At 47.0% G+C, this 23,723-nt stretch overlaps 1 protein-coding gene across 6 annotated transcripts; it reads left to right on the plus strand.

Annotated features, from left to right (window-relative positions):
* Positions 1-812: 812 nt before the first annotated feature.
* DCAKD (dephospho-CoA kinase domain containing) lies at positions 813-23,483 on the plus strand. 6 transcript variants are annotated; one of them, XM_073326326.1, is made up of 6 exons: positions 830-906; positions 2,230-2,288; positions 12,450-12,567; positions 15,063-15,266; positions 21,573-21,660; positions 22,546-23,483. In XM_073326326.1, exons 3-6 carry the CDS (start codon positions 12,456-12,458, stop codon positions 22,829-22,831), a joined length of 690 nt encoding a protein of 229 aa, XP_073182427.1. In that variant the 5' UTR covers positions 830-906; positions 2,230-2,288; positions 12,450-12,455; the 3' UTR covers positions 22,832-23,483. The 6 variants fall into 6 exon arrangements, with proteins under 6 accessions (XP_073182426.1, XP_073182425.1, XP_073182427.1 ...); XM_073326328.1 differs by having other exon boundaries at positions 12,455-12,567; XM_073326327.1 differs by lacking the exon at positions 830-906 and adding an exon at positions 915-1,851.
* The last annotated feature ends 240 nt before the right edge of the window (positions 23,484-23,723 follow it).

Consider the following 23,723-nt stretch of genomic DNA (forward strand, 5'->3'; position numbering starts at 1 on the left):
CTGCAGTTACCAGGAGGTGAGGTATTTGACTGGTATCGGAACTACCTGAGCCTCAACCCACCTGAGAAGGTTTTCAATATGAGGATGCAATCTCCTACTTCAGGTTTTCAATTGTTGAGGGGACCTATTCAGAGGTAGAAGGAGAAATCTGATTAGGAAATATTTGTGGCATCACTTCTGACATGCCCTTAATATGGAAAACCTTGTATCATGTATGGTATAAAGATATCTACTTTGGTTGCATCAGGTATGTAAGCTGCATGCTTATTTGTCCCCAAACAGATGGACAAAGGCAACACATAGTCCTGTGCCTGTAAGGATCCAATATTGCATTTTTCTTCTTTCAGGGCAACTGTGGCAAATTGCAGCTTGCACAGATGGCCAAAGCACACTTGTGCACTGAGCAGAGAGACAGCAGTCATCTCGCCTGCCCTGTGTTCGTTATGCTGGCTGGGTATAAAGTAACAGATTAGTTTTAAAAACCTCTCTCGTGCAATCAGATCCAGGTGGACAGACCCCTGCATCTCTGGGCAGCCTCCTGGGCCGGGAGGCTCTGCAGAGGTCCAGGTCCCTGTGGGTCCAAGCACAGACCAGGGCCCGCTGGTTCCTACAAGCTCTCGGTCCTGGCTACACCCACAACCCCCCTCTTTGCGCCACGCCCACGACCCACCCCCTGTCCTCCACCCACCCCACGGCCCGGTTCACGCGCCCCGCCCCCCCTCGGCCCCGCCCTGGGCGCCGCGGGGCGGGGCGAGCCGAGTAAGAGCCGCAACGATTGGCTGAGCGGGCAGAGCCGGGTTCCTCTCCGCCAATGAAAGGGCAGGACAGTGGCGGGGCTGAGGGGGGCCCCGGGTCAGGGGTGAGGGACCGACCGACCGACGGACGGACGGACGGACGGAGGCTGAGGTGGGGGCCGGGCCAGATCCGCCGGTGATCCCGCTCCCGACACGTGACCGCTCGGCCCGGCGCCCCCTGCCACGGGGGGCGGTCACCCCGCGGCACTGGCAGGCCGCTCGGCCCGGCCGGGGCAAACCGCCCCCCCCGCCCCGGGCCCGCTCCTCAGGGAGCGGCTCTGCCCTCCGCCGTCCCGGGGCCCGCATCGTGGCCCGGGGGGGCCTGTCCCGTGGCTGGGCCGGGGGGACTCCCCGGGCCCGGCCTGGGCGCGACGTGCCCTGTCCCCGGGGCCGGACTGCGGGCGTGTCCCCTGGAGCGAGCGCTCGGCGCCGCGGCTCCTAAGGCCCCGTGGGCTCCAGTCCGAGGCGCCGGGGAGCTCGCCCCCCCCACCCCCGGAGAGCAGCTGGCGTGGCGCCCCGCCCGCCCCGAGCCGCCTGCGGGGCCCGCCTGGCCCAGGGCTCCCCCCACGTGCCTGGAAGGGTTCGCCTCGCGGGCCCGGGGGGCAGTCCGTGGGCAGGCTTTTCAAGGTGGGGAGGCTAGCACCCCGGAACGGCAGTCTGGAGGGGAGTGGATCCGTGTTCTGTCCCCACAATGTCTTGTGGGGGAGAGGGCAGGCCCTGGCTGTGTCCCACTGCTGTGGCGTGGGGGTGGAGAGGAGAGCAGGACCATAGTGATGCACAACATTGGGCTGGCTGTCAGGGCGTGGCCTCGCCCGGTCCCTTCTTCCTAATGGAAATACCTGGCCCATGGCAGGGGCTGGAGCATGTGCATCCCAGCTGCCAGGGGTGGGATGGGGACTGCATTGGATGCAAGCCACCGGAGTGGGGGACCAGCTGCCAAGGAACTACCATCAGTATGGAAGTAGAAGCTCCTGGGATTCTCCTTCCCACCCTGGTGCCAGCTGCCCCTGCTCACCTTGAAACTCCCTCTCCTGTTCATCCGTCTCTCCATTCACTGGTACTTCTGCCCTTCCTCCCAGTTCAAGAGTCTAGGTAGACAATCCCATCAGAATCAGGATGTTCCATTTAAAAAATAAAATGGGATGAGTGATACTGAGATGGGCTGGCCTTGAAAAGTTTGAATATTGAGCTGCTCGCAAGTTAAGATCAAACATTTTGGTTTGGGGCCCATTCCTTGTGTGATAAGGGGCCAAGGACTCAATATTCACCAATTCCTAGATTATTTTTTCAGATCAGAAGGGATAATGATTATCCATTTCTGTGATTGTGATCCTCTAAACTGACCTCCTGAATTAACACAGGCCATGACATCTCACCCAGTAAGTTTTGAATGAAGCCCATAAGTTCTGTTTGAATTATAGCATATTTTTTTTAGAAATATATCAAGTCTACAAGTAAAGACTTCAAGTGATGGAGAATCCACTGCATCCCTAGGTAAGTCATTCCAATGACTAACTACCTTCACTGTTAAAACTATATGCCTTATTTATAGTCTGAAGTGCCTAGCTTCAACTTTTGTCCATAGGATCTTGTTATGCTTTTTTCTGGTAGATTAAAGAACCATTTATGTTCAGAAATCTCTTCTCCAGTGGTCTAGTCATAGACCATGGTCAAGTCATTTCTTGGATATGCTAAATAGATCGAGCTTCTTTAGTCTCTCGCTACTCTCGCAGGCTTTCCAGACCTCACATCATTCTAGCAGCTCTCTTCTGAACCTCTTCCAATTTTCAACATCCTCTTTAAAGTGTGGACACAAGCAATGGATACAGCCTTCCAATAAACTCCTCCAAAATGCTGTACAGAGCTGATAATCTGTATTCTCCTGCTTAAGTATCCAAGTATCATGTGTGCCCTCTTAGCTACAGCATTGCACTGGGAGCGTCTTTTCAGTGGGTTATGTACCATAACCCCATGTCACTACATTCCAGGGTACAGTCCCCCATCTTATAAGTGTGACCCTCACTCTGTTCCTCAGCATATGACCTTACATTTGACTGTATTAAAACATGCTGTTCATCTGAGCCCACCATTTTACCAAGCAATCCAAATTCGTATGTATAACTGATCTGTCCCCATCATTATTTACCAGTCTCCCAATTTTTGTCATTTGTGCATTGGACTAGCAATGATTTTATAAAAAAAAGTACTTGTGGCACCTTAGAGACTAACAAATTTATTTGAGCATAAGCTTTCGTGAGCTACAGCTCGCTTCATTGGATGTATTTTCCACTGAATGCATCCGATGAAGTGAGCTGTAGCTCACGGAAGCTTATGCTCAAACTTGTTAATCTCTAAGGTGCCACAAGTACTCCTTTTTCTTTTTGCAAATACAGACTAACATGGCTGCTACTCTGAAACCAATGATTTTATATTTTCTTTCAGATAATTAAAGAAATTCATAGATTCCAAGGCTAGAAGGGAGAGTTGTGATCCTTTGACCTCCTGCATAACAAACCAGAGAACTTCCCCAAAATAATTCCTAGAGCAGATCTCTTTAGAAGTATATTGAATAGCATTGAGCTGAGAACAGATCCCTTCAGGACCTTACTAGAAGCACTCTGTAGGGCTTTGATTCCCCATATACAATTTCTTCAGTTAACCAGTTTTTAATCCATTTAATATGGCCTACATCAGGGGTTCTCAAACTGGGGGTCATGGCCCCTCAGGGGATCACAAGGTTATTACACGGAGGGGTTGCAAACTGTCAGCCTTTGCTCCCAAACCATGCTTTACCTCCAGCATTTATAATAGTGTTAAATATTTAAAAAGTGTTTTTAATTCATAAGGGTGGTTGCACTCAGAGGTTTGCTGTGTGAAATGGGTCACCAATACAAAAGCTTGAGGACCATTGGACTACATTTTTGTATGGTAAATTTTTAATCAGAACATCAAGAAGGTCCTAGTTTGAGCAGGGGGTTGGACTAGATGACCTCCTGAGGTCCCTTCCAACCTTGATATTCTATGATTCAGCACTAAATCAAGCACCTTATGGAAATCTAAAAGGTAACTGTTAAAACAGTCCTCCTGCACTGCCAACCCCTCAGCCCCAGCCCGGAGCCTCTTCCTGTATCCTGAACTCATCATTTCTCGTCCCACCCCAGAGCCTGCACCCCCAGCCAGAGCCCACACCCCAGCCCCCAATTTTGTGAGCATTCATGGCCCACTGTACAATTTACATACCCTGCTGTGGACCTTGGGCCAAAAAGTTACCCCACCTGTGGGGTAAGTGATGACTCAGGGTGCAAGGGAATGGAGAATTAGGCCCTAATGTCCAGATCCAAAGCTCACTGAAGTAGGAATGCATGGTTCGGTCTTCCTCAACTGGCAGCAAGGTGACTTGTCAGAGTCTTGTGAAAAACTGACTTCACTATTAGTAGTCTTTCTATTTCTGATTTCCTTATTAATCCCTCCTGGATCTCGTTACGTTGGGACTGCCTGACCCAGTCTGCTTTCCTAAGCTTTTTTGAAGAACAAGTAGGAACATGCCCTTGCCTCTCGTTCCAAGCAGTATCGGGATACTTGAGTACCTCCTTGGGTACTGACAGCAGCAGAACTAGTGAGTTTCAGTGCAATAGTTATGCAGGGCATCTGGTATTGGCTTCCTTCATGTTACAGCCTGGCACAGTTTCCCCCTTTGAAGAGTTGCCTCCAACTGCCACAGAATCTTCTGGAAACGCCCCCCCATTAGGCCTCTGGCATCACTAGTTCACGGCCTGCCTCTATCTGTCCTATTTACAGGACTATGAAATTTGATCTATATGATAGATACACATACAGATCACCAGCGAAAAGGAAAAGAAGCACATCCAGTGCCACCCTTTAATATGTAAGTAGCCAAGATTTGCAGATGAGATGTACCACTCATGGTTATTAAAAAGAACAGGAGGACTTGTGGCACCTTAGAGACTAACAAATTTATTTGAGCATAAGCTTTCATGAGCTACAGCTCACTTCATCAGATACATTCAGTGGAAAATACAGTGTGGAGATTTATATACACAGAGAACATGAAACAATGGGTGTTACCATACACACTGTAATGAGTGATCACTTAAGATGAGCTAATACCAGCGGGGAGGGGGGGGGAATCTTTTAGTGACAATCAAGATGGGCCATTTCCAGCCGTTGACAAGAAAGTCTGAGGAACAGTTTGCGGGGGGAGGAATAAACATGGGGAAATAGTGACCAGAGAGATTGAAGTGTTCTCTGACTGGTTTATGAATGTTATAATTCTTGACGTCTGATTTGTGTCCATTTGTTCTTGGTCACTTGATTACAGACCTAAAAGTCGCAATATTACAACAAAAAGACTTCAAAAACAGACTCCAATGAGAGACTGCTGAATTGGAATTAATTTGCAAACTGGATACAATTAACTTAGGCTTGAATAGAGGCTGGGAGTGGATGGGTCATTACACAAAGTAAAACTATTTCCCCATGTTTATTCCTCCCCCCGCACTGTTCCTCAGACTTTCTTGTCAACTGCTGGAAATGGCCCACATTGATTTATCCCTACAAAAGGTTTTCTGCCCCCCCGCCCCCTGCTCTCCTGCTGGTAATAGCTCATCTTAAGTGATCACTCTCCTTACAGTGTGTATGGTAACGCCCATTGTTTCATGTTCTGTGTATATAAATCTCCACACTGTATTTTCCACTGAATGCATCCGATGAAGTGAGCTGTAGCTCACGAAAGCTTATGCTCAGATAAACTAGTTAGTCTCTAAGGTGCCACGAGTCATCCTGTTCTTTTTGCGAATACAGACTAACACGGCTGCTACTCTGAAACCTGTGGTTATTAAAGACTCTGGAGCTCTTTTTGCACAACTAAGTTAATACCAAAATGTGTTGATCAAACTCTCTTGGATAATTATATTCTGCCTCCTTAAATTCCTTCCAGTGGTTTCTTTTGGATCTGTTAATTTTTATTGCGCCTGTACTGCTGATCAGTGGTAATTTGTGCTGGAACATGATGGACACATCCCTCTTGAGGTGGCTGTGTGTGTACACACAATGTTTGGAGCTGGCTAGTAAAATTTGACAACCATCTTAGTGAGCCCTCTGGATGAAAGGTACTATATAAATGTAAGCTTATTAGGTTTATAGGCATAGCTTCACTTCCTTTTTAATGGAGGGAAGGGTTACATCTTGTGGGCAACCAACCCAACTTCAAGCAGCATCCTTATAGCCAGGGTTCTCAAACTTCATTGCATCATGACCCCCTTCTGACAACAAAAATTACTTCACAACCCCGGGGGGGGACCAAAGCCTGAACCTGCCCGAGCCCCACTGATCCAGGCAGGAGGCCTGCAACCTGCGTCTTGCTGCCCAGAGCTGAAGCCCTCAGGCTTCAGCCCTGGGCAGTGGGGCTTGGGCTTCGGCCCTGGGCCACAGCAAGTCTCAGCCAGGCCTGGCGACCACATTCAGAGAGAGTTGTGATCCACTTTGGAGTCCTGACCCACAGTTTGAGAACCATTGTTGTACAGTAATTGGAAGTGGGGGAGTTGCATTGTATGTAAGAGAGAAGTATGACAGCTCAGAGCTCCAGTATGAAACTGCAGAAAAACCTGAAAGTTTCTGGATTAAGTTTAGAAGTGTGAGCATCAAGGGTGATGTCATGGTGGGAGTCTGCTATAGACCACCAGACCAGGGGGATGAGGTGGACGAGGCTTTCTTCCAGCAACTAACGGAAGTTACTAGATTGCAGGCCCTGGTTCTCATGGGAGACTTCAATCACCCTGAGATATGCTGGGAGAGCAATACAGCGATGCACAGACAATCCAGGAAGTTTTTGGAAAGTGTAGGGGACAATTTCCTGGTGCAAGTGCTGGAGGAACCAAGTGGGGGCAGAGCTCTTTTTGACCTGCTGCTCACAAACCAGGAAGAATTAGTAGGGGAAGCAAAAGTGGATGGGAACCTGGGAGGCAGTGACCATGAGATGGTTGAGTTCAGGATCCTGACACAAGGAAGAAAGCAGAGCAGCGGAATATGGACCCTGGCCTTCAGAAAAGCAGACTTTGACTCCCTCTGGGAACTGATGGACAGGATCCCTGGGAGAATAACATGAGGGGGAAAGGAGTCCAGGAGAGCTGGCTGTATTTTAAAGAATCCTTATTGAGGTTACAGGGACAAACCATCCCGATGTGTAGAAAAAATAGTAAATATGGTAGGCGACCAGCTTGGCTTAACAGTGAAATCCTTGCTGATCTTAAACACAAAAAGGAAGCTTACAAGAAGTGGAAGATTGGACAAATGAGGAGGGAGGAGTATAAAAATATTGCTCAGGCATGCAGGAGTGAAATCCGGAAGGCCAAATCACACCTGGAGTTGCAGCTAGCAAGGGATGTTAAGAGTAACAAGAAGGGTTTCTTTAGGTATGTTAGCAACAAGAAGAAAGTCAAGAAAAGTGTGTGCCCCTTACTGAATGAGGGAGTCAACCTAGTGACAGGTTTCAGAGGAACAGCCGTGTTAGTCTGTATTTGCAAAAAGAAAAGGAGTACTTGTGGCACCTTAGAGACTAACCAATTTATTTGAGCATGAGCTTTCGTGAGCTACAGCTCACTTCATCAGATGTTTACCGTGGAAACTGCAGCAGACTTTATATACACACAGAAATCATGAAACAATACCTCCTCCCACCCCACTGTCCTGCTGGTAATAGCTTATCTAAAGTGATCAACAGGTGGGCCATTTCCAGCACAAATCCAGGTTTTCTCACCCTCCACCCCCCACACAAATTCACTCTCCTGCTGGTGCTAGCCCATCCAAAGTGACAACTCTTTACATAATCAAGTCGGGCTATTTCCTGCATAGATCAAGGTTTTCTCACATCCCCCCCACCCCCATACACACACAAACTCACTCTCCTGCTGGTAATAGCTCATCTAAACTGACCATTCTCCAGGTTTAAATCCAAGTTAAACCAGAACATCTGGGGGGGGGGGGGTAGGAAAAAACAAGAGGAAACAGGCTACCTTGCATAATGACTTAGCCACTCCCAGTCTCTATTTAAGCCTAAATTAATAGTATCCAATTTGCAAATGAATTCCAATTCAGCAGTTTCTCGCTGGAGTCTGGATTTGAAGTTTTTTTGTTTTAAGATAGCGACCTTCATGTCTGTGATTGCGTGACCAGAGAGATTGAAGTGTTCTCCGACTGGTTTATGAATGTTATAATTCTTGACATCTGATTTGTGTCCATTTATTCTTTTACGTAGAGACTGTCCAGTTTGACCAATGTACATGGCAGAGGGGCATTGCTGGCACATGATGGCATAGATCACATTGGTGGATGTGCAGGTGAACGAGCCTCTGATAGTGTGGCTGATGTTATTAGGCCCTGTGATGGTGTCCCCTGAATAGATATGTGGGCACAATTGGCAACGGGCTTTGTTGCAAGGATAAGTTCCTGGGTTAGTGGTTCTGTTGTGTGGTATGTGGTTGTTGGTGAGTATTTGCTTCAGGTTGCGGGGCTGTCTGTAGGCAAGGACTGGCCTGTCTCCCAAGACTTGTGAGAGTGTTGGGTCATCCTTTAGGATAGGTTGTAGATCCTTAATAATGCGTTGGAGGGGTTTTAGTTGGGGGCTGAAGGTGACGGCTAGTGGCGTTCTGTTATTTTCTTTGTTAGGCCTGTCCTGTAGTAGGTAACTTCTGGGAACTCTTCTGGCTCTATCAATCTGTTTCTTTACTTCTGCAGGTGGGTATTGTAGTTGTAAGAAAGCTTGACAGAGATCTTGTAGGTGTTTGTCTCTGTCTGAGGGGTTGGAGCAAATGCGGTAAACATCTGATGAAGTGAGCTGTAGCTCACGAAAGCTCATGCTCAAATAAATTGGTTAGTCTCTAAGGTGCCACAAGTACTCCTTTTCTTTTTGCGAACCTAGTGACAGAGGATGTGAAAAAAGCTAATGTACTCAATGCTTTTTTGCCTCTGTCTTCACAAACAAGGTCTGCTCCCAGACTGCTGCACTGGGCAGCACAGCATGGGGAGGAGGTGACCAGCCCTCTGTGGAGAAAGAAGTGATTCAGGACTACTTAGAAAAGCTGGATGAGCACAAGTCCATGGGGTGGGATGTGCTGCATCAGAGGGTGCTAAAGGAGTTGGCAGATGTGATTGCAGAGCCATTGGTCATTATCTTTGAAAACTCATGGCAATCGGGGGAAGTCCCGGAAGACTTGAAAAAGACTAATGTAGTGCCCATCTTTAAAAAGGGAAGGAGGATGATCCTGGGAACTACAGGCCAGTCAGCCTCACCTCAGTCCCTGGAAAAATCATGGACCAGGTCCTCAAGGAATCAATTCTGAAGCACTTGCATGAGAGGAAAGTGATCAGGAACAGTCAGCATGGATTCACCAAGGGCAAGTCATGCCTGACTAACCTGATTGCTTTCCATGACGAGATAACTGGCTCTGTGGATGAGTGGAAAGCAGTGGACGTGTTATTCCTTGACTTTAGTAAAGCTTTGGATACGGTCTCCCACAGTATTCTTGCCAGCAAGTTAAAGAAGTATGGGCTGGATGAATGGACTAAAGGTGGATAAAATGCTGGTTAGATTGTCGGGCTCAACAGGTAGTGATCAATGGCTCCATGTCTAGTTGGCAGCCAGTATCAAGCGGCATGCCCCAAAGGTCAGTCCTGGGGGCTGGTTTTGTTCAAGATCTTCATTCGTGATCTGGAGGATGACATGGACTACACCCTCAGCAAGTTTGCAGATGACACTAAACTGGGAAGAGAGGTAGATACGCTGGAGGTTAGGGATAGCATATAGAGGGACCTAAACAAATGAGAGGATTGGGCCAAAAGAAATCTGAGGTTCAACAAGGAAAGTGCAGAGTCCTGCACTTAGGACGGAAGAATCCAATGCACCGCTACAAACTAAGGACCGAATGGCTCGGCAGCAGTTCTGCAGAAAAGGACCTAGGGGTTACAGTGGACGAGAAGCTGGATATGAGTCAACAGTGTGCCCTTGTTGCCAGGAAGGCCAATGGCATTTTGGGCTGTATAAGTAGGGGCATTGCCAGCAGATCAAGGGACGTGATCGTTCCCCTCTCTTCGACATTGGTGAGGCCTCATCTGGAGTACTGTGTCCAGTTTTGGGCCCCACACTACAAGAAGGGTGTGGAAAAATTGGAGAGAGTCCACCGGAGGGCAACGACAATGATATGGGGACTGGAACACATGACTTATGAGGAGAGGCTGAGGGAACTGGGATTGTTTAGTCTGCAGAAGAGAAGAATGAGGGGGGATTTGATAGTTGCTTTCAACTACCTGAAAGGGGGTTCCAAAGAGGATGGATCTAGACTGTTCTCAGTGGTAGCAGGTGACAGAATGAGGAGTAATGGTCTCAAGTTGTAGTGGGGGAGGTTTAGGTTGGATATTACAAAAAACTTTTTCACTAGGAGGGTGGTAAAACACTGGAATGCGTTACCTAGGGAGGTGGTGGAATCTCCTTCCTTAGAAGTTTTTAAGGTCAGGCTTGACAAAGCCCTGGCTGGGATGATTTAGTTGGGGATTGGTCCTGCTTTGAGCAGGGGGTTGGACTAGATGATCTCCTGAGATTCCTTCCAACCCTTATATTCTATGATTAGCTACATGGTGGTTGTTTAATGGAGAGTTATTTGAGGTAGAGTTGAGGATCCTTCTAGTCTAAATAGCTGCTTCTCTGTAATAATTTCAAAGAATAGTCACAGTACACAGCACAAAGAATGCTTATCATTTACCAGAAATAATATATTTGTATACCTTCTGCTGCCTGTATGGGGGGAGTGGTTCCTGTGGCATCCAGTGACTTAATGCTTGTGTGATAAGTTATGATACACATCCACATTTATATATAGGGAAGAAATGGTGTCAAACTTAGTATATTTTACTATTTCTGCACTGGAAGGGATTTAAAGTCCTTTGAACAAACAAGTGCAGAGGAGCTAAAAATGAGCAGATTGCGAAACACTGTTAGACTGAGATTTACTTACTCTTTGCCCCCAACACTGCATTTGGCAGAAGAGTTTTCTTCACTGGAAAAAAAAGGGAGCTCTAATGTTGAAGAGGTTGGATTGTTTATAAGTCAAACCAGACTCTCCAAAATAGGGGAAACTTGCTGTATTTTGTATCTTTTTAGATATCTCTGCTCATCAGAAAAAACACTGACCTCTGTATAGGGCACTGGGGAGATCATTTCTGGAATATTGGGTCCAGTTCTGGTTTGTCTGCTTCAAAAAGGATGTTGAAAGTTTGAAAAGCATTCGGAAAAGAGCTGTAAGAATGTTTCTGGAAAGTATGTTTTATGTTGAGAGACTGGAGAAGAGCAATAAGCCAAATATATTGAGCAAGCGAAAGTTACCAGGTGGCTTGAATCATAATCCATAGAGACCTAAAGGGAAGAATATTTCTGATAGTAGGTGGTTCTTTAATCGGGAAGACAAAGGCATAAGAAGATCCAGTGGAAACTGAAGCTAGATAAATTCAGACTAAAAATAAGGCACACATTATTAACAGTGATGGTAATTAGTCATTAGAATTTAGGGGTATGGTGAATTCTCCATCCCTTAAAATCAAGACTGGATGTTCTTTAAAGAAAAATGCTCTAATTCAGCTAAAAGAAATGGGCTTGATGCATGAACCAGTGGGTGAAATGCTCAGGTCTGTGCTAGACAGGCAGTTGGATGAGGTGATCAGAACGGAGTTGTTCCGGCCCTGAAGCGTATTAAATTAATCTTAACTCGCAACAAACTAAATCTTAGGATGTTTAATGTGTTAGCAAAGTAACATGGGTGCCAGTGAGATTCATAGTTCTGAGCAAATTGGTTGGATTACTAAATAAACTCTATGTAGTTACCCTCTGAGACATGTGGAACCTTCAGTTAGTGTAGAAAATAACAGCCTGCTACCTTACTATTGCCTTTTGCATAGAGCACACTGCACGTTTGCCATAGATAGCACTGATTTGACGTTAGTTTGCTGGTGCAGTTTAATGTGTTGATAAGGCTCAATGTGGTGTGGATGCTGGTTATGTTAGAGGCAGCCTTTCTGCAGGTGCATCCCACCTGAGATCAGCTGGGATGCTCTCCCTGACCATCCACAAAGTTCTTCATCTCGGGGTTGGATGTTATGAGCAGGGAGGGGCTAAGTTCTCTTCCCATTTCTGTTACTGCTTTTTGTTATAACCCTGGACAAGTCACTTACACTGACATTTTCAGAAATGTCTACTAACTTGGTAGTCATCATTTGAGACTTGGGGCCTAACTTCTGGAAGTGCTGAGCATCCACTATTCCAGTTAGCCAACTGGCTCTGCGGATACTCAGTGCTTCTGAAAATTAGACGCTGCTTGATTCAGATTGTGCATTCCAAACTAGCGGACATTCAGAGATCTTGGCCTTAATTTTTATCTCAGTTCCTCAGTGCGTAAAATGAAGTTATGTATCTTAAAGAGAGGGTGAGGGTTAATTAATGTTCCTAAAGTGCTTTGAGATCTCTAATGAAAACATGCCATAGAAATACAAGTTTGATCCTCTTTGAATTAAATTAGGGCAAACATGTGCATGTACAGAATTAGTGAAACCCGGTCTTATTTTGTTGTGATTTAAGCTTTCTTTCTTTTCCAGAGCAGGATGTTCCTGGTCGGTCTGTCCGGTGGAATTGCTTCAGGAAAAAGCACAGTAGTGGCAGTATTCCGGGAACTGGGCTGTGCAGTGATTGATGCCGATGTTATTGCCAGACAGGGTTAGTTTTGCATTGTTGGTCTCTTTTCTCATATTTCCCTGACAATCTGGAGTTAATTGCTGATGGTGCTTTGGAGTTTAGACAGCAGAGGGTGCTCTGTGTTCAGTCAATAACTGTTACCTTTTGCTTCCCCAGTTTAAGACAAGATATGTGTGGACTGGCTGTCTTGAGGATTGGAAACAGGATACATTATTAATCAAAAGTCCCATTTTAATGACCCACACTGCGAAGAGATTTCACTCTGGGTGTTGTACTCCTAGAACATAGTGCAGTGAACACTGCTTTGTAGAGCAGCTGTCTGTAAAGGAGCATAACAAAGTTCTCTTTGCAAATCTGTGACTCTCCCTCCAGCCACCACCAAATTTACCATGACACAACTCTTTATCTGTCAGGGGCTGTTGGTGGCGCTTCAGTGACCGGTGAATGTCGCCAATACCCCCAGAAGAGCATTTCAGCCTTCATTCATAGACGTTTGGTGGGTGCTTTTTTGTTAAGATTAATTGCCACCCTTAAATCTCTCTGGCCACTAAGTAAAAGATTTAAGGGTGGCAATTCTGCAACAGAAAAGCTTCAAAAACAGACTACACTGAGAAACTGCTGAGCTTGAATTAATCTGCAAACTAGATCCCATTAACTTGGGTTTGAATAGAGACGGGAGTGGCTGGGTCATTCCACATATTAAACTTATTTCCCCATGTTACGTATCCTCACACCACCTTGTCAACTGTCTAAATGGGCCACCTTGATTATTACTACAAACGTTTTTTTTCTTCTGCTGATAATAGCTCATCTTAACTAATTATCCTTTCACAGTTTGTTTGGCAACTTGTGTATATATGTGTATCTAATCTATCTCATCTTGCTATGTGTTCCATTCTATGCATCCAACGAAGTGGGCTGTAGCCCACGAAAGCTTATGCTCTAATAAATTTGTTAGCCTCTAAGGTGCCACAAGTCCTCCTTTTCTTTTTGAGAATATACATTAATTTTTTTACACTTCATTTTATCCCCAGCCTTCTCCCAATTACTTTTTTTATTAGTATATCCTCTGGGTAGCAAGTTTGATGACTTTTTAAAATGACATACTTTTCCTTACATCACACTAGTCTATAATAAGCTGCAAACAGCTCTTGAGAATTGGCCTCCTACAGGCTTTCATGTGCAATTTATCACAAAGAATCTCACGTATTCTATAGAAGCCTTATGGCTTGATTCTGATGATATTGGAAACCTTAAGCCTATTAATATTCAGTCGTCTTTGATATTTAGTAACCTCCTACTCCCTTGTGGGAGCCCATCTACGCTATTCATCCAGCCCAAGAGTTTTCAGTTAGAACAAGCCAAATATTTGTGCCTGTCTTCTAAAATCTCCCTACTCTGCACCCAACTGGAATAGAACAAAATCTATGGCAGTCGTGTGCTCTCTCAAGGCAGCAGTGCGCAAACTTTTCCAGTCTTGCCCCCCTTTATCGCTAACCAAATCCATGCCCACTCCCCGTTACTGCACAGCCAAGGCTTCTTCAGCAGCGGGCAGCTTCTGTCTTGCAGCCAGGCGGCAGCACTAGGGCAGGGCCAATACATGTCCCTCTGCCCCTCCTCCCTCAGATTTTCAGGGTTGGGGAAGGCACATGCAACTGGGGCAGAGTTAGCGCTGGGCACGAAGGCAGATATTGGTGTGGCAAGCTGACCTACAGGCTGGGTGGCCTGCTGAGGTGGCGCTCCCTTCCTGCCCTCCGTGGGGCTGGCCTGAGCTACCTGGCATTGCTTCCCCCCCCCCCTCCGTGTTCTAGGGACATGAGTGTAGAAAGCACCACTGTCTTAAGGCATGCGTGTAGAAAGATCCGTCAAAATGTAAACTGTGGCCCTTGATAACTATACATTATAAAGGGTTTCATACAACTCTGCTCACTGCAGTGTTTTCCCTTTTGAAAGGAACCAACTGAAATAACATGTATCACTACTGAGTGCTCCTAGTGGTTCAGTTAGAAACACGGCCTCTCCAGCAGAGAATCCTCTGAGACCTAGTTGCTGGAGAGTGACGAATCCATGATGATTCTGCAGGTCTTTTCCCAGCTTGGCTACTGACTTGCTGTGCAACCTGGGGCAAGTCCTTTCTCCCAGTTTACTGATCTTTAAAATTGGGATAATGCTTCCTCTTAGGAGAATGATGACGCTAATTAACGTTTGCAAAGTAATTTGATCTCTTGGGTGTCTGGCACTGTAGAAATTTAAGTGTTATTGGAACAAAAGTTTAGCAAATTTGTTTCTGCAGCACTAGATTCAAAGTTGGTTCTCCTGTAGATTTTAGACCCCTAGGATGAGATGTTCCACAGCCCTGCTTCAGTGTATGCTGGTCAATAGACATGTTCTCCCTTGAACGGAATAGACCTCAGTTGTTCAGTGAATGAGATTCATTTTAGACCCTTCACTGATGTAAGCACTCACTTCCTGTTATGCAGAATTGGCACTAACTTCCAGCTGTTTATTTTTATCAGTGGTTCAGCCCCGCTTCTTAGCCTATCAGCAGATAGTGCATTACTTTGGAAATGAAATCCTCTTGGAGAGTGGGGAGATAAACCGGGAGGCTCTGGGAAACATTATCTTCTCCCACCCGGAAAAACGGCAGCTGCTGAACTCCATCACTCACCCTAAGATCCAGAAAGAGATGCTGAAACAGATCTTTAAATACTTTGTGTTAGGTAAGAAACTAAACAATTGTTATGGAATCCTTGGACATCTGGGGTTCTGGTCACACTGGCGACCAGCAATATGTGTTTGCTTGTTTTTTCCTTTAGGAGGGAAAGGGACTAGAGGAGAAAGGGAGCTAAAATGTTGACTGACTGCCTTTGTGCTATGTCACTAGTGGCCTTTAGCAATGTGGCTATCCTTTCATTGTACCTCTTCAGATAAGTCTGCCTTTTATTTTTGCCCTTCACATTTTCTCCCCTATATGGTTTAAAGTACATCTGTAGGGTCTGAGGGAAGCATTGTATGGCTTCTTCTGAGATTACTCCTTAGATAATGTCACACCTTCTGAAATGTTCTAATATTATTCCCCTCCACCCCCTGCTTCACTAAAAGCCATAAAGCTCTCTTAAACTCGATAAGGTGAAAAATGGGTTGACAGCTGTGGTTTCTGGAGTTCTGCTTTTCCCTCTGATAAATATAACAAATACAGCCGTCAGACTTGGTCTAATCAAATGCCAGATAAGATCACCAGCTGTTTCGGAGGTCTCCGTGTAGACAGAGGGATGTCTTAATAGAGTCAGCCTAGTTTGCAGAGCTTATCAAGGGTGAGCTATGTGACAGCTGAATAACCTTTTGCTAGGGAGCTGAAGAAGCCAAGCTCTCCTGAGAGAGATGCAGGGGGAGAAAGTAAGCCAATGAAGGAAGGTGACAAGAAAGGAAACTGGAGAAATAGACAAAGGAAATAAGAGGCGTATCTAAATGAGCTTATGGAAGCCATTGGGGGAGCTTTACCAACTGCTCCAGCTATCATTTTGCAAATGATTTTGTCTTAATTAGTTTACAGCAACTGACTCGGGATATTTATTTTTGGTGTCTTAGGCCAAATGGCTTTTGCTAAGGTTTTGGGTTTGTGCACATATGGAATCCCTTCCCTGCCCCCAAGTTCCACTGGTCTGAAGCCCAGTCCTGTAGCAGCTGATGAGTTTAAAGCTTTATAAGTTGCAGTCTTGCAGAGCGGGAAGAGGGTTTTCCAACGGAATACACAGCCCTCACGTCTGCCCTCCAACAGATCAGAGTTTAAAGCCATGACGGTGTTTCGTTTTTGGCATAGAAAAGCTATTTTAGATCATTTTTAGACTAATGTTCATTTTCTATCTCTGGGTGCCTTGGGTAACAAAACCGCCTTGCTTTATAAGTAGAGGGGATATAAAACAGCATCTAGATGGAGAAATACATAAAGTAGATTTCTCCATTTATTAAAAAAAAAATACCAGATATCTTCCTGACTTTTTCTGTCCCATGCAGTAGTGTCTACAGATGATGAGAGAGCTTGTTATGGCACAAAGGGTTTATAGACCCACACGTGGAATGAGATACACACAACCGATACAGGGCTAATAACCCTTTGGTCCACCCTACACTGTCATGGGGCTTCTCTCTCTTTTTAAGACCACGGATGGTTTGTTTTTTTTTTAAAATGTTTCCTTCTTATAAAGCCAGGTAGCTTAGCACTATGGGTCCCACTGTACAGGCCTTAGAAGGAGAAAAAATTATAACTCATTTTGGTGGGAACTGGCAACATGGGGTTAAGGAAGTTCATGTGGGCCCAAGTGACCCTGCAGCCAACGTCCGGGATTGGTGAGAGGAGTTAAAAGGGCCAGTTGTGGGTGACCAGGAAAGAGAGCAGAGCGCTGCTGCTACTTTGCTGATGGAAGCCTGGTTTCAGCCCAGAGCCTGAGGCAGCTTGGTACCTGAACGAGCCATTTGATAGGTGGGACGACTAGACCAAGGAAGATTGGCAAAAGGGACTAGCCACATAGAGACAAGGCCAGAGCAGAAGGGTCCTGCCAATGACTCTGCAGTCCATCTGTTTTCCTTTTTGTTTTCGACTCTAACACCCTGCGAGGGGTAGACCCCTGTGTGCTAGACAGAGGGCTAAAGTACCATGGAACTGGATCTGTGAGGGGTGACACCCGACCGCTGGGGACCTGCGGCAGGGTGAGTCGTGCTTAATAGGCCACAAGGGGGCATTGGCTAGACAACCAGGTAACACTCATTAATTTGAGAAGCATCTAAAACTGTTCTAAAATAGCTTTTCTGTAAGTTAAAGTTGCAAGACAGCAGACCTTAATGCAGCAAGCAGCCGTGGCTAGAAATCCTGCAAATCCTGCATCTTGGCAGGGGTTAGACTAGATCAGTGGTCTTCAGCCTTTTTATGCACAAGATCACTTTTTGAATTTAAGATCAACCCAGGATCTACCCCGCCCCTTCCCTGCATCCCCATCCTACTCACTTCATTCCCCCACTCTCACTCACTTTCATCGGGCAGGGGGTTGGAGTGTGGGAGGGAGTGCAGACTCTGGGCTGGGGCTGAGGGTTTCAGAGTTTGGGAGGGGGCTCTGGGTTGAGCCTGGGGCAGGGGGTTGGGGTGCAGGAATGAGAGGTGCAAGCTCTGGGAGGGAGTTTGGGTGCAGGGGTCATATGGTCACACTGCACCTAATCTCATAGAAGCCACTGGACATTTCATGAGTGTTACTTTTTATTACTGTTATTTGTGACATCCTTCAGGGATTGTCACAAATCAGTGTAACATTCTCAACTGTGGGGTGTGTGTTGGCTGAGCCTGGGACAGGGGATTGGGATGTAGGAGTGAGGGGTGTAAGCTCTGGGAGGGAGTTTAGGTGTGGGAGGGGGCTCCAGGCTGGTGCAGGAGGGGGTGAGGGCTCTGGGAGGGAGTTTGGGTGCAGGAGGGGTTTCTGACCTGGGGCAGAGGGTTGGGGTACAGGAGGGGGTGCGAGGTGCAGACTCCAGCTGGGAGGTGCTTACCACAGGCAGCACTTGGTTGACAGTGCAGTGGGGCTCAGGCAGGCTGCTTGCCTGCCCTGGCCCCATGCCGCTCTCGGAAGCGGCTGGCTGCTGGCACATCTGTGGCCCCTGGAGCAGGAGGGGGCAGCGGGTCTCCGGGCGCTGTCCATGCCCATGAGCACTGCCTCCGCAGCTCCCATTGAGCCACCTCGCACACCCCCTTCCCTGCAGGGGCTGCAGTGACATGTCAGCAGCCAGCCAGTTCCGGGAGTGGCATGGGGCCAGGGCAGGCAGCCTGCCTGATCCCTGCTGTGCTGCCGGCTGGAGATCACAATCGACTGGCAGAGGCTCCGGGATCGACCAGTCGATCATGATCGACCGGTTGATGACCACTGGACTAGATGATCCGTGCAGTCCCTTCTAACCCAGTGATTCTATAACTCCTGTCACCAATTGGGCGAAGGGGATTCCCTGCCCTTCAAGGGGTCAAGTTCTCTGCTGTAGCCCTGATGATTCAAGAGGACCTTAAACCTGTCACCTAGTCCAGGATTGAGTATAGCCCCTGCTGCTCCTCAGACCAGTGTATTTTTCAGGGTTGGGGGGTAATGGTGGATGATTGGGGTGGAATGGTGGGCGCCATCTGGAGGGAAATAAGGAAACACTTTTGTGGCAGGTTGTTTTTCTTCTAAAAACAGAAAAGGTGGCTCTTGGAAGCTGCTCTGAGGTTTGGAGTGTTAATCATGGAGGAGACAGGTGAGTGAGCAGAGTACAGGAGAAGTGTTCTAAGGTATAAAATAAATACACTTGGTTGTGTGGAAATTGCCACCATGAGTTTCTCTATTTATGATAGGCAGGGATACCTATCATAATGGGACATGTTAGGTGATCATAACAAGTCCCTTTGGTTGGTTGCTTATAACTTTGCCAACTGTAATCATTTGGGATGCAGTTTTCCATGCTGATTTCTGAGTTAAGCTGGAATTTATTTTTAAAATTTCAGCAAAAACAGTTCAGAACTTCCAACAATAAGGTTAAGGAAAAATACTCTGTGGTATTCATGTTAAATGCTTATAAATGCTTTAAGGAGCTTCAGAACACTCCATGTTTTGCAGCAGAGACTTTAAATTTTGCAGGGGTCAGAGAGGTGCCTTTTGTCTGTTTTAAAATTCATCTAAGTTTGGCTGAGTTATAAACCTCTGAAAATTGCCAGTTCCAGATTCTCAGCAGAGCTTTGTTAGAAGCTGGCAGCAAAATTCTCTAAACATTCCCTCCTTACTGAGCATCCACCATCCCCACAGCATTCACGGAGGATGCTCCAGCCTGTGACTGAGCTAGATTTGTCTTGAAGGTGCTCTTTCCAGATGCTGGGGGTCACTGTGCTGCTGGACACCAGAACGGAGACCAAGGAGACTCTTCCCTCCCCCCCCCCCCCCCCGCTTTCATTCCCTCCCTGCTGTCATCCAGGCAACCTGGAGGAGGAAGACAAAGCCACTGATTTGAATGAGGGACAGAGGGGGTCAAGGGCAAGGCATGGGCAGGTTGGGGAGGGAATAACAGAAGGAGGGACAGGCTTGGGGAGGGGGCAGAGGGAGAATGGGCTGGCTGTGGTGGGGACAGACCGATAGAGGCAGGGAGGATGGGGGCATGAGGAATAATGCACAACTAATCTAAATTCTGCCATTTCTTAACTTTTAAGGGCTTGACTTTGCAACCTTAATATTTTGTCTGTATGTAACTTTCTAAGTTTTTAAAAAACAACCACCCTCTGAAATACCATGCGCACTTCATGTGCATTATCAGCAGGGTTGGAACCTTTAGATCCTTAGCATAGGTCTCTGCCACTTGAGTTAATGTCACTGGTAGCAGTAGTAAGTTGGTATCCTCTACGTGAACCAGCCATTATAGAGGGGGATGAGCGAGACCATCTGCTGGTGGGTTTCACAGCTATTGGCTGACAGCAAAGAAATGTTGGGACTGAGGCATCCTGGGTTCAACTTCAGGTTGTAAAAGGCTGTGTCCCTGTCCTCATGGCTCCTATCAGCCCCACCTTGTAGCAGGCCCCTTTCCATTCCAGCTTGTCCATGTGCTGCTCCTCCCCACTCTTCACCCCACTGCTTTAAAACAAGTTAGGATATTTCTTCCTTCTCCTCCATGCTACCTTTGTGCCAGTGTAACCCACACACCTCTTGGGTGTGGTGTTCTGTCCCATCTAGTGGCACCGAGACCATGTAGAAAGAGAGATAAATGAGTCTGCTCTACAGCCTTAACTAAGAGCCAGTTGGCTTTTAGCTCATGCTGTAGAGGCTCATGCACTAAGCTCCAAAGGTCCCCAGTTTGATCCTGCCCGCCAATGACCGGGGTGTGTCTGTGTTACACCAGCGGGGGGTACTGAGCGTCTGCGAGAGACTGGGTATGTCTAAATGGCAGCTGGCAGGGTGCTTCCCAGCAGGGGTGGACAGATCTGCACTAACTCCACAGCAGTGCGACCATGGCGGCCCAAGTATGTACCGAGGCAGTCCGTGTGATTGCACTCTGGTGGCTAGCCTGGGCTGCCATGGCCATGCTGCTGTTTTCAGCATGCTAGCTGGAGTAGCGCGAGCACATCTGTGTGCCCATGCTAGGAAGCTGCTGTGTAGACATATGTCCAGTCTCCATGCTCTGAGTTCTCATCCGTAAGCCTGCACCTACAGCAGCCAAGAGGAGCAGTTTCAGGAAAAGTCTCACTCCTACAGCCCTGGATGGAACATGCTCTGTCTGGTTAGCACGTGGGAACAGAGGGGATAGAGCAATTTCAGTGCAGAGAGAACGTGGGGACAAGAGGGGTGCTTATTAAAGCTCTGCTGAGCATGTGCAAACTGCCCAAATTGGTCAAGCTGTAAGTCTGAAAATGGCAGATTTTCATGAGGCCAGCAAAGGGCACATCCCTGACCCCAGGGTCACCTCACCCAATCTTCAGTCCCTGTGCCAAAGCATGGAGGCACTGCAGCTTCTCAGCAAAACAGCTGTGAATGATTTTACAAAATATTTTCCCCGACCTTGTTCTCTGCAACAGCTGAACCATTTTTGCTAAAACTTGCCAAAAACGTGTCTGGAGGCAGACACTCAGCATAGGAAATTCCAGCCCATTTGGGACATGTTGGGCAACCCAGCACAGCCAGCCCCACCTCTGATAATATTGTAGCAAAGCGGCAATGCCTGCTCTGGTCCTAAGGTGCATCAGGTTTTCCGTTCTAACCTCCTGTTTCCAGCCACTCACAACTTTCTGAAGCTTTCGCCTTCTGGTCTGAAAGTCTGAACAAAAACACCGGCTGTTTTTGAGGAAGAAGAAAGTGAAAGTACTTCACTTTTCCCAGGGCGGCAGCTACAACTGTGCAGCAATGCAATTCTCGGTCCATATTTTTAATGGAGTGTGTGTGTGTGTAAGGTGTTTGGTAAGAAAACCTTATACGTAGTAATGTTTACATTTTATATATACATATTGTTTTTGGTGGGGGGTTGGTTCGTTCATCCAGGCTACCGCTATGTGATTCTGGACATTCCTCTGTTGTTTGAGACCAACACAGTAACCAAGTTCATGAAACACACAGTGCTGGTTTACAGGTAAGTGCCACAGTGGGCCAAGGAAAGTGGGGAACGAGTGTCATTTTGAAAGCCCTTGTTAATGCAGCCTTTTAGTTAAATGCAAGTAAGCAGGAATATGTTAAGACTCAGCAAATCAAGATACAGAGCCAACATTAAGAATTCAAGGGGTACTAACAGGGAGTGTGACCACACTCTGTTGGGAGGAAATCCTTCTGAGTCTCTCTCTCTCTCTCCATTTCCCCTCTTGCTTTTTGTTTCTTGTCTAATCAGAGTGTGAGCTGTTCAGAGCAGAGATGGTCTTGCTAGGTGTCTTTGCAGCCCCCAACGCAATGGGGCCCTGATCTCCAGTGGGGTCTTAGTGCTAGTAGGCTGTGGGGTGTAGTACAAGAATGCTAAATAATAGTGCTAATTAATAATGGACAAAAATCACTTTCTGTGGGACTCTCAGAACCATCTGGGGTAGAGGATCTGATGCACTCCCCCCAAGCTAGCTGGGGATGGTGCTGATGCCATGTTATCTGGTCGCCCTTTGTGTTGGGGGCGGTGCTGTATAATCTCCCGTTCTGGCAGTGGTGACCCCACGATGCAATGAAAGCTGGCTCAACTGGCTTTTAAGAAAAACCTGGTCAGTTCCTTGGATCCTGCTGGTTTTGCAGGTTCCTTATGAAAGGAGACATTTAACTGGGGAGGTTCTGGGTCACATGCCTTAGCTGAAGCACTCTCTGATTGGAGAGTGGGAAGGGATTGCTCCCCACCAGGTGTATTGGCTGGGATAGGGCTGAGGGGTCCTGTTCTCTGGAGCACTGTGCTCTGTGTCCTGTAATTGCAATGTGGAGGCATTGGGGGGGCCTCACTCCTTTCCAGATGCTTCTCTGAGGCTGTCTCTCATTCCCATCCCGGTAGTGATCCACAGACACAGCTGTTACGACTGATGAAGAGGAATGGCCTGGCCCAGACAGAGGCAGAAGCGCGCATCGCCTCCCAGCTGCCGCTTGATGAGAAGTGCAAATTAGCTGACCACGTGATTGACAACTCCGGGGACTGGGAGAGCACGCGGAGGCAGGTCCTGAGACTGCACTCTCAGCTGGAGGACTCTCTGGATTTCCTCTTGGTGCGCTTAGTGGCAGTCACAGCAGTTGCTGGAGTTGGTGGGCTGGTGTGCTTTCTCCTCAGGCATTTTCTCCCTTAATTCACTTTTTTTTTAAAGGGACCAAAACTGCCTGGAATTTCCAAGTTTGCAAAGGGCAGTGAAATGTCACGAGCCTTAATGGCTTTGCCGTCTGAATACAGACGACAAGATGAGCAGAGTCTCCTTGTTAACTTCTCAAGGTGAAGCATGGATTCCTTGCCAATGCTCTGACTCGGCTTCTTTCTTTTAACTTTTTAGTCCTGTTATTAATGGTCAGCAACTGCTGCAGGAGAAGGTGAGGGGTAGCTGTAATAGATGGAGGTCCTCAGACATTTGGGTATGAAGTAATTACACTGTTAGGATGGACATATTAAAAACCATGTTTTAGGCCAACTCATTGAAGTGCTAGTCTACAGGGTGAAAGGAATCTTTCTGTCGATTTAACCCCAGATGGAATATGATTACTTAAAGTGTCTCATGGCAGTCTGGTCCAGGAATGGGGATCTGGACTATGAGGTTCTCTTCCCCTGACTTCCCAGCATCCTCAGCTCACAAGAGCTTGCCCTAAATGATTCACTTTGACTCTAGACAAGTCATTTCACTTCTGTTTCCTGGTTGTGAGATTTAATGAATGTTTGCAAAGTACCTTAAACCCCACCAATGCAGGGCATTGTAAAATTGCAAGAGTTACTATAAAATGTCTGTCTCATGCCGTCATTTTACAAGGTGCTTTGTTTTACCTATGGTTGCAATTTCCAGGCTTCAGAGACCTTACTGTAAGAAATATTATAATGTTACCTGTGAGTCAAGTGAGCAAAGCCACATAGCAAAGGGTGCAGTTAAAGCAGCCACATGTAAGCCTCAGGGTGCGGCAAGGCATGAGCATGCCTTTGCCTGTCTGAGACCTGTGTGTGCTTGATATAACTGCACTCTTCAATGGTGTGTTTAGCTT

This window comes from Lepidochelys kempii, chromosome 27 (genome assembly GCF_965140265.1).
Source record: "Lepidochelys kempii isolate rLepKem1 chromosome 27, rLepKem1.hap2, whole genome shotgun sequence".
In the NCBI taxonomy this organism is placed as follows: domain Eukaryota; kingdom Metazoa; phylum Chordata; order Testudines; family Cheloniidae; genus Lepidochelys; species Lepidochelys kempii.

Bases quoted from the DNA above. Each gene is read 5' to 3' on its own strand.
- DCAKD (XM_073326323.1), top strand. From the start codon at position 1,486: ATGTCTTGTGGGGGAGAGGGCAGGCCCTGGCTGTGTCCCACTGCTGTG. The intron at 12,568-15,062 runs GTTAGTTTTGCA...TATTTTTATCAG, and splicing joins CGATGTTATTGCCAGACAGG to TGGTTCAGCCCCGCTTCTTA. The intron at 21,661-22,545 runs GTAAGTGCCACA...CCATCCCGGTAG, and splicing joins CACACAGTGCTGGTTTACAG to TGATCCACAGACACAGCTGT.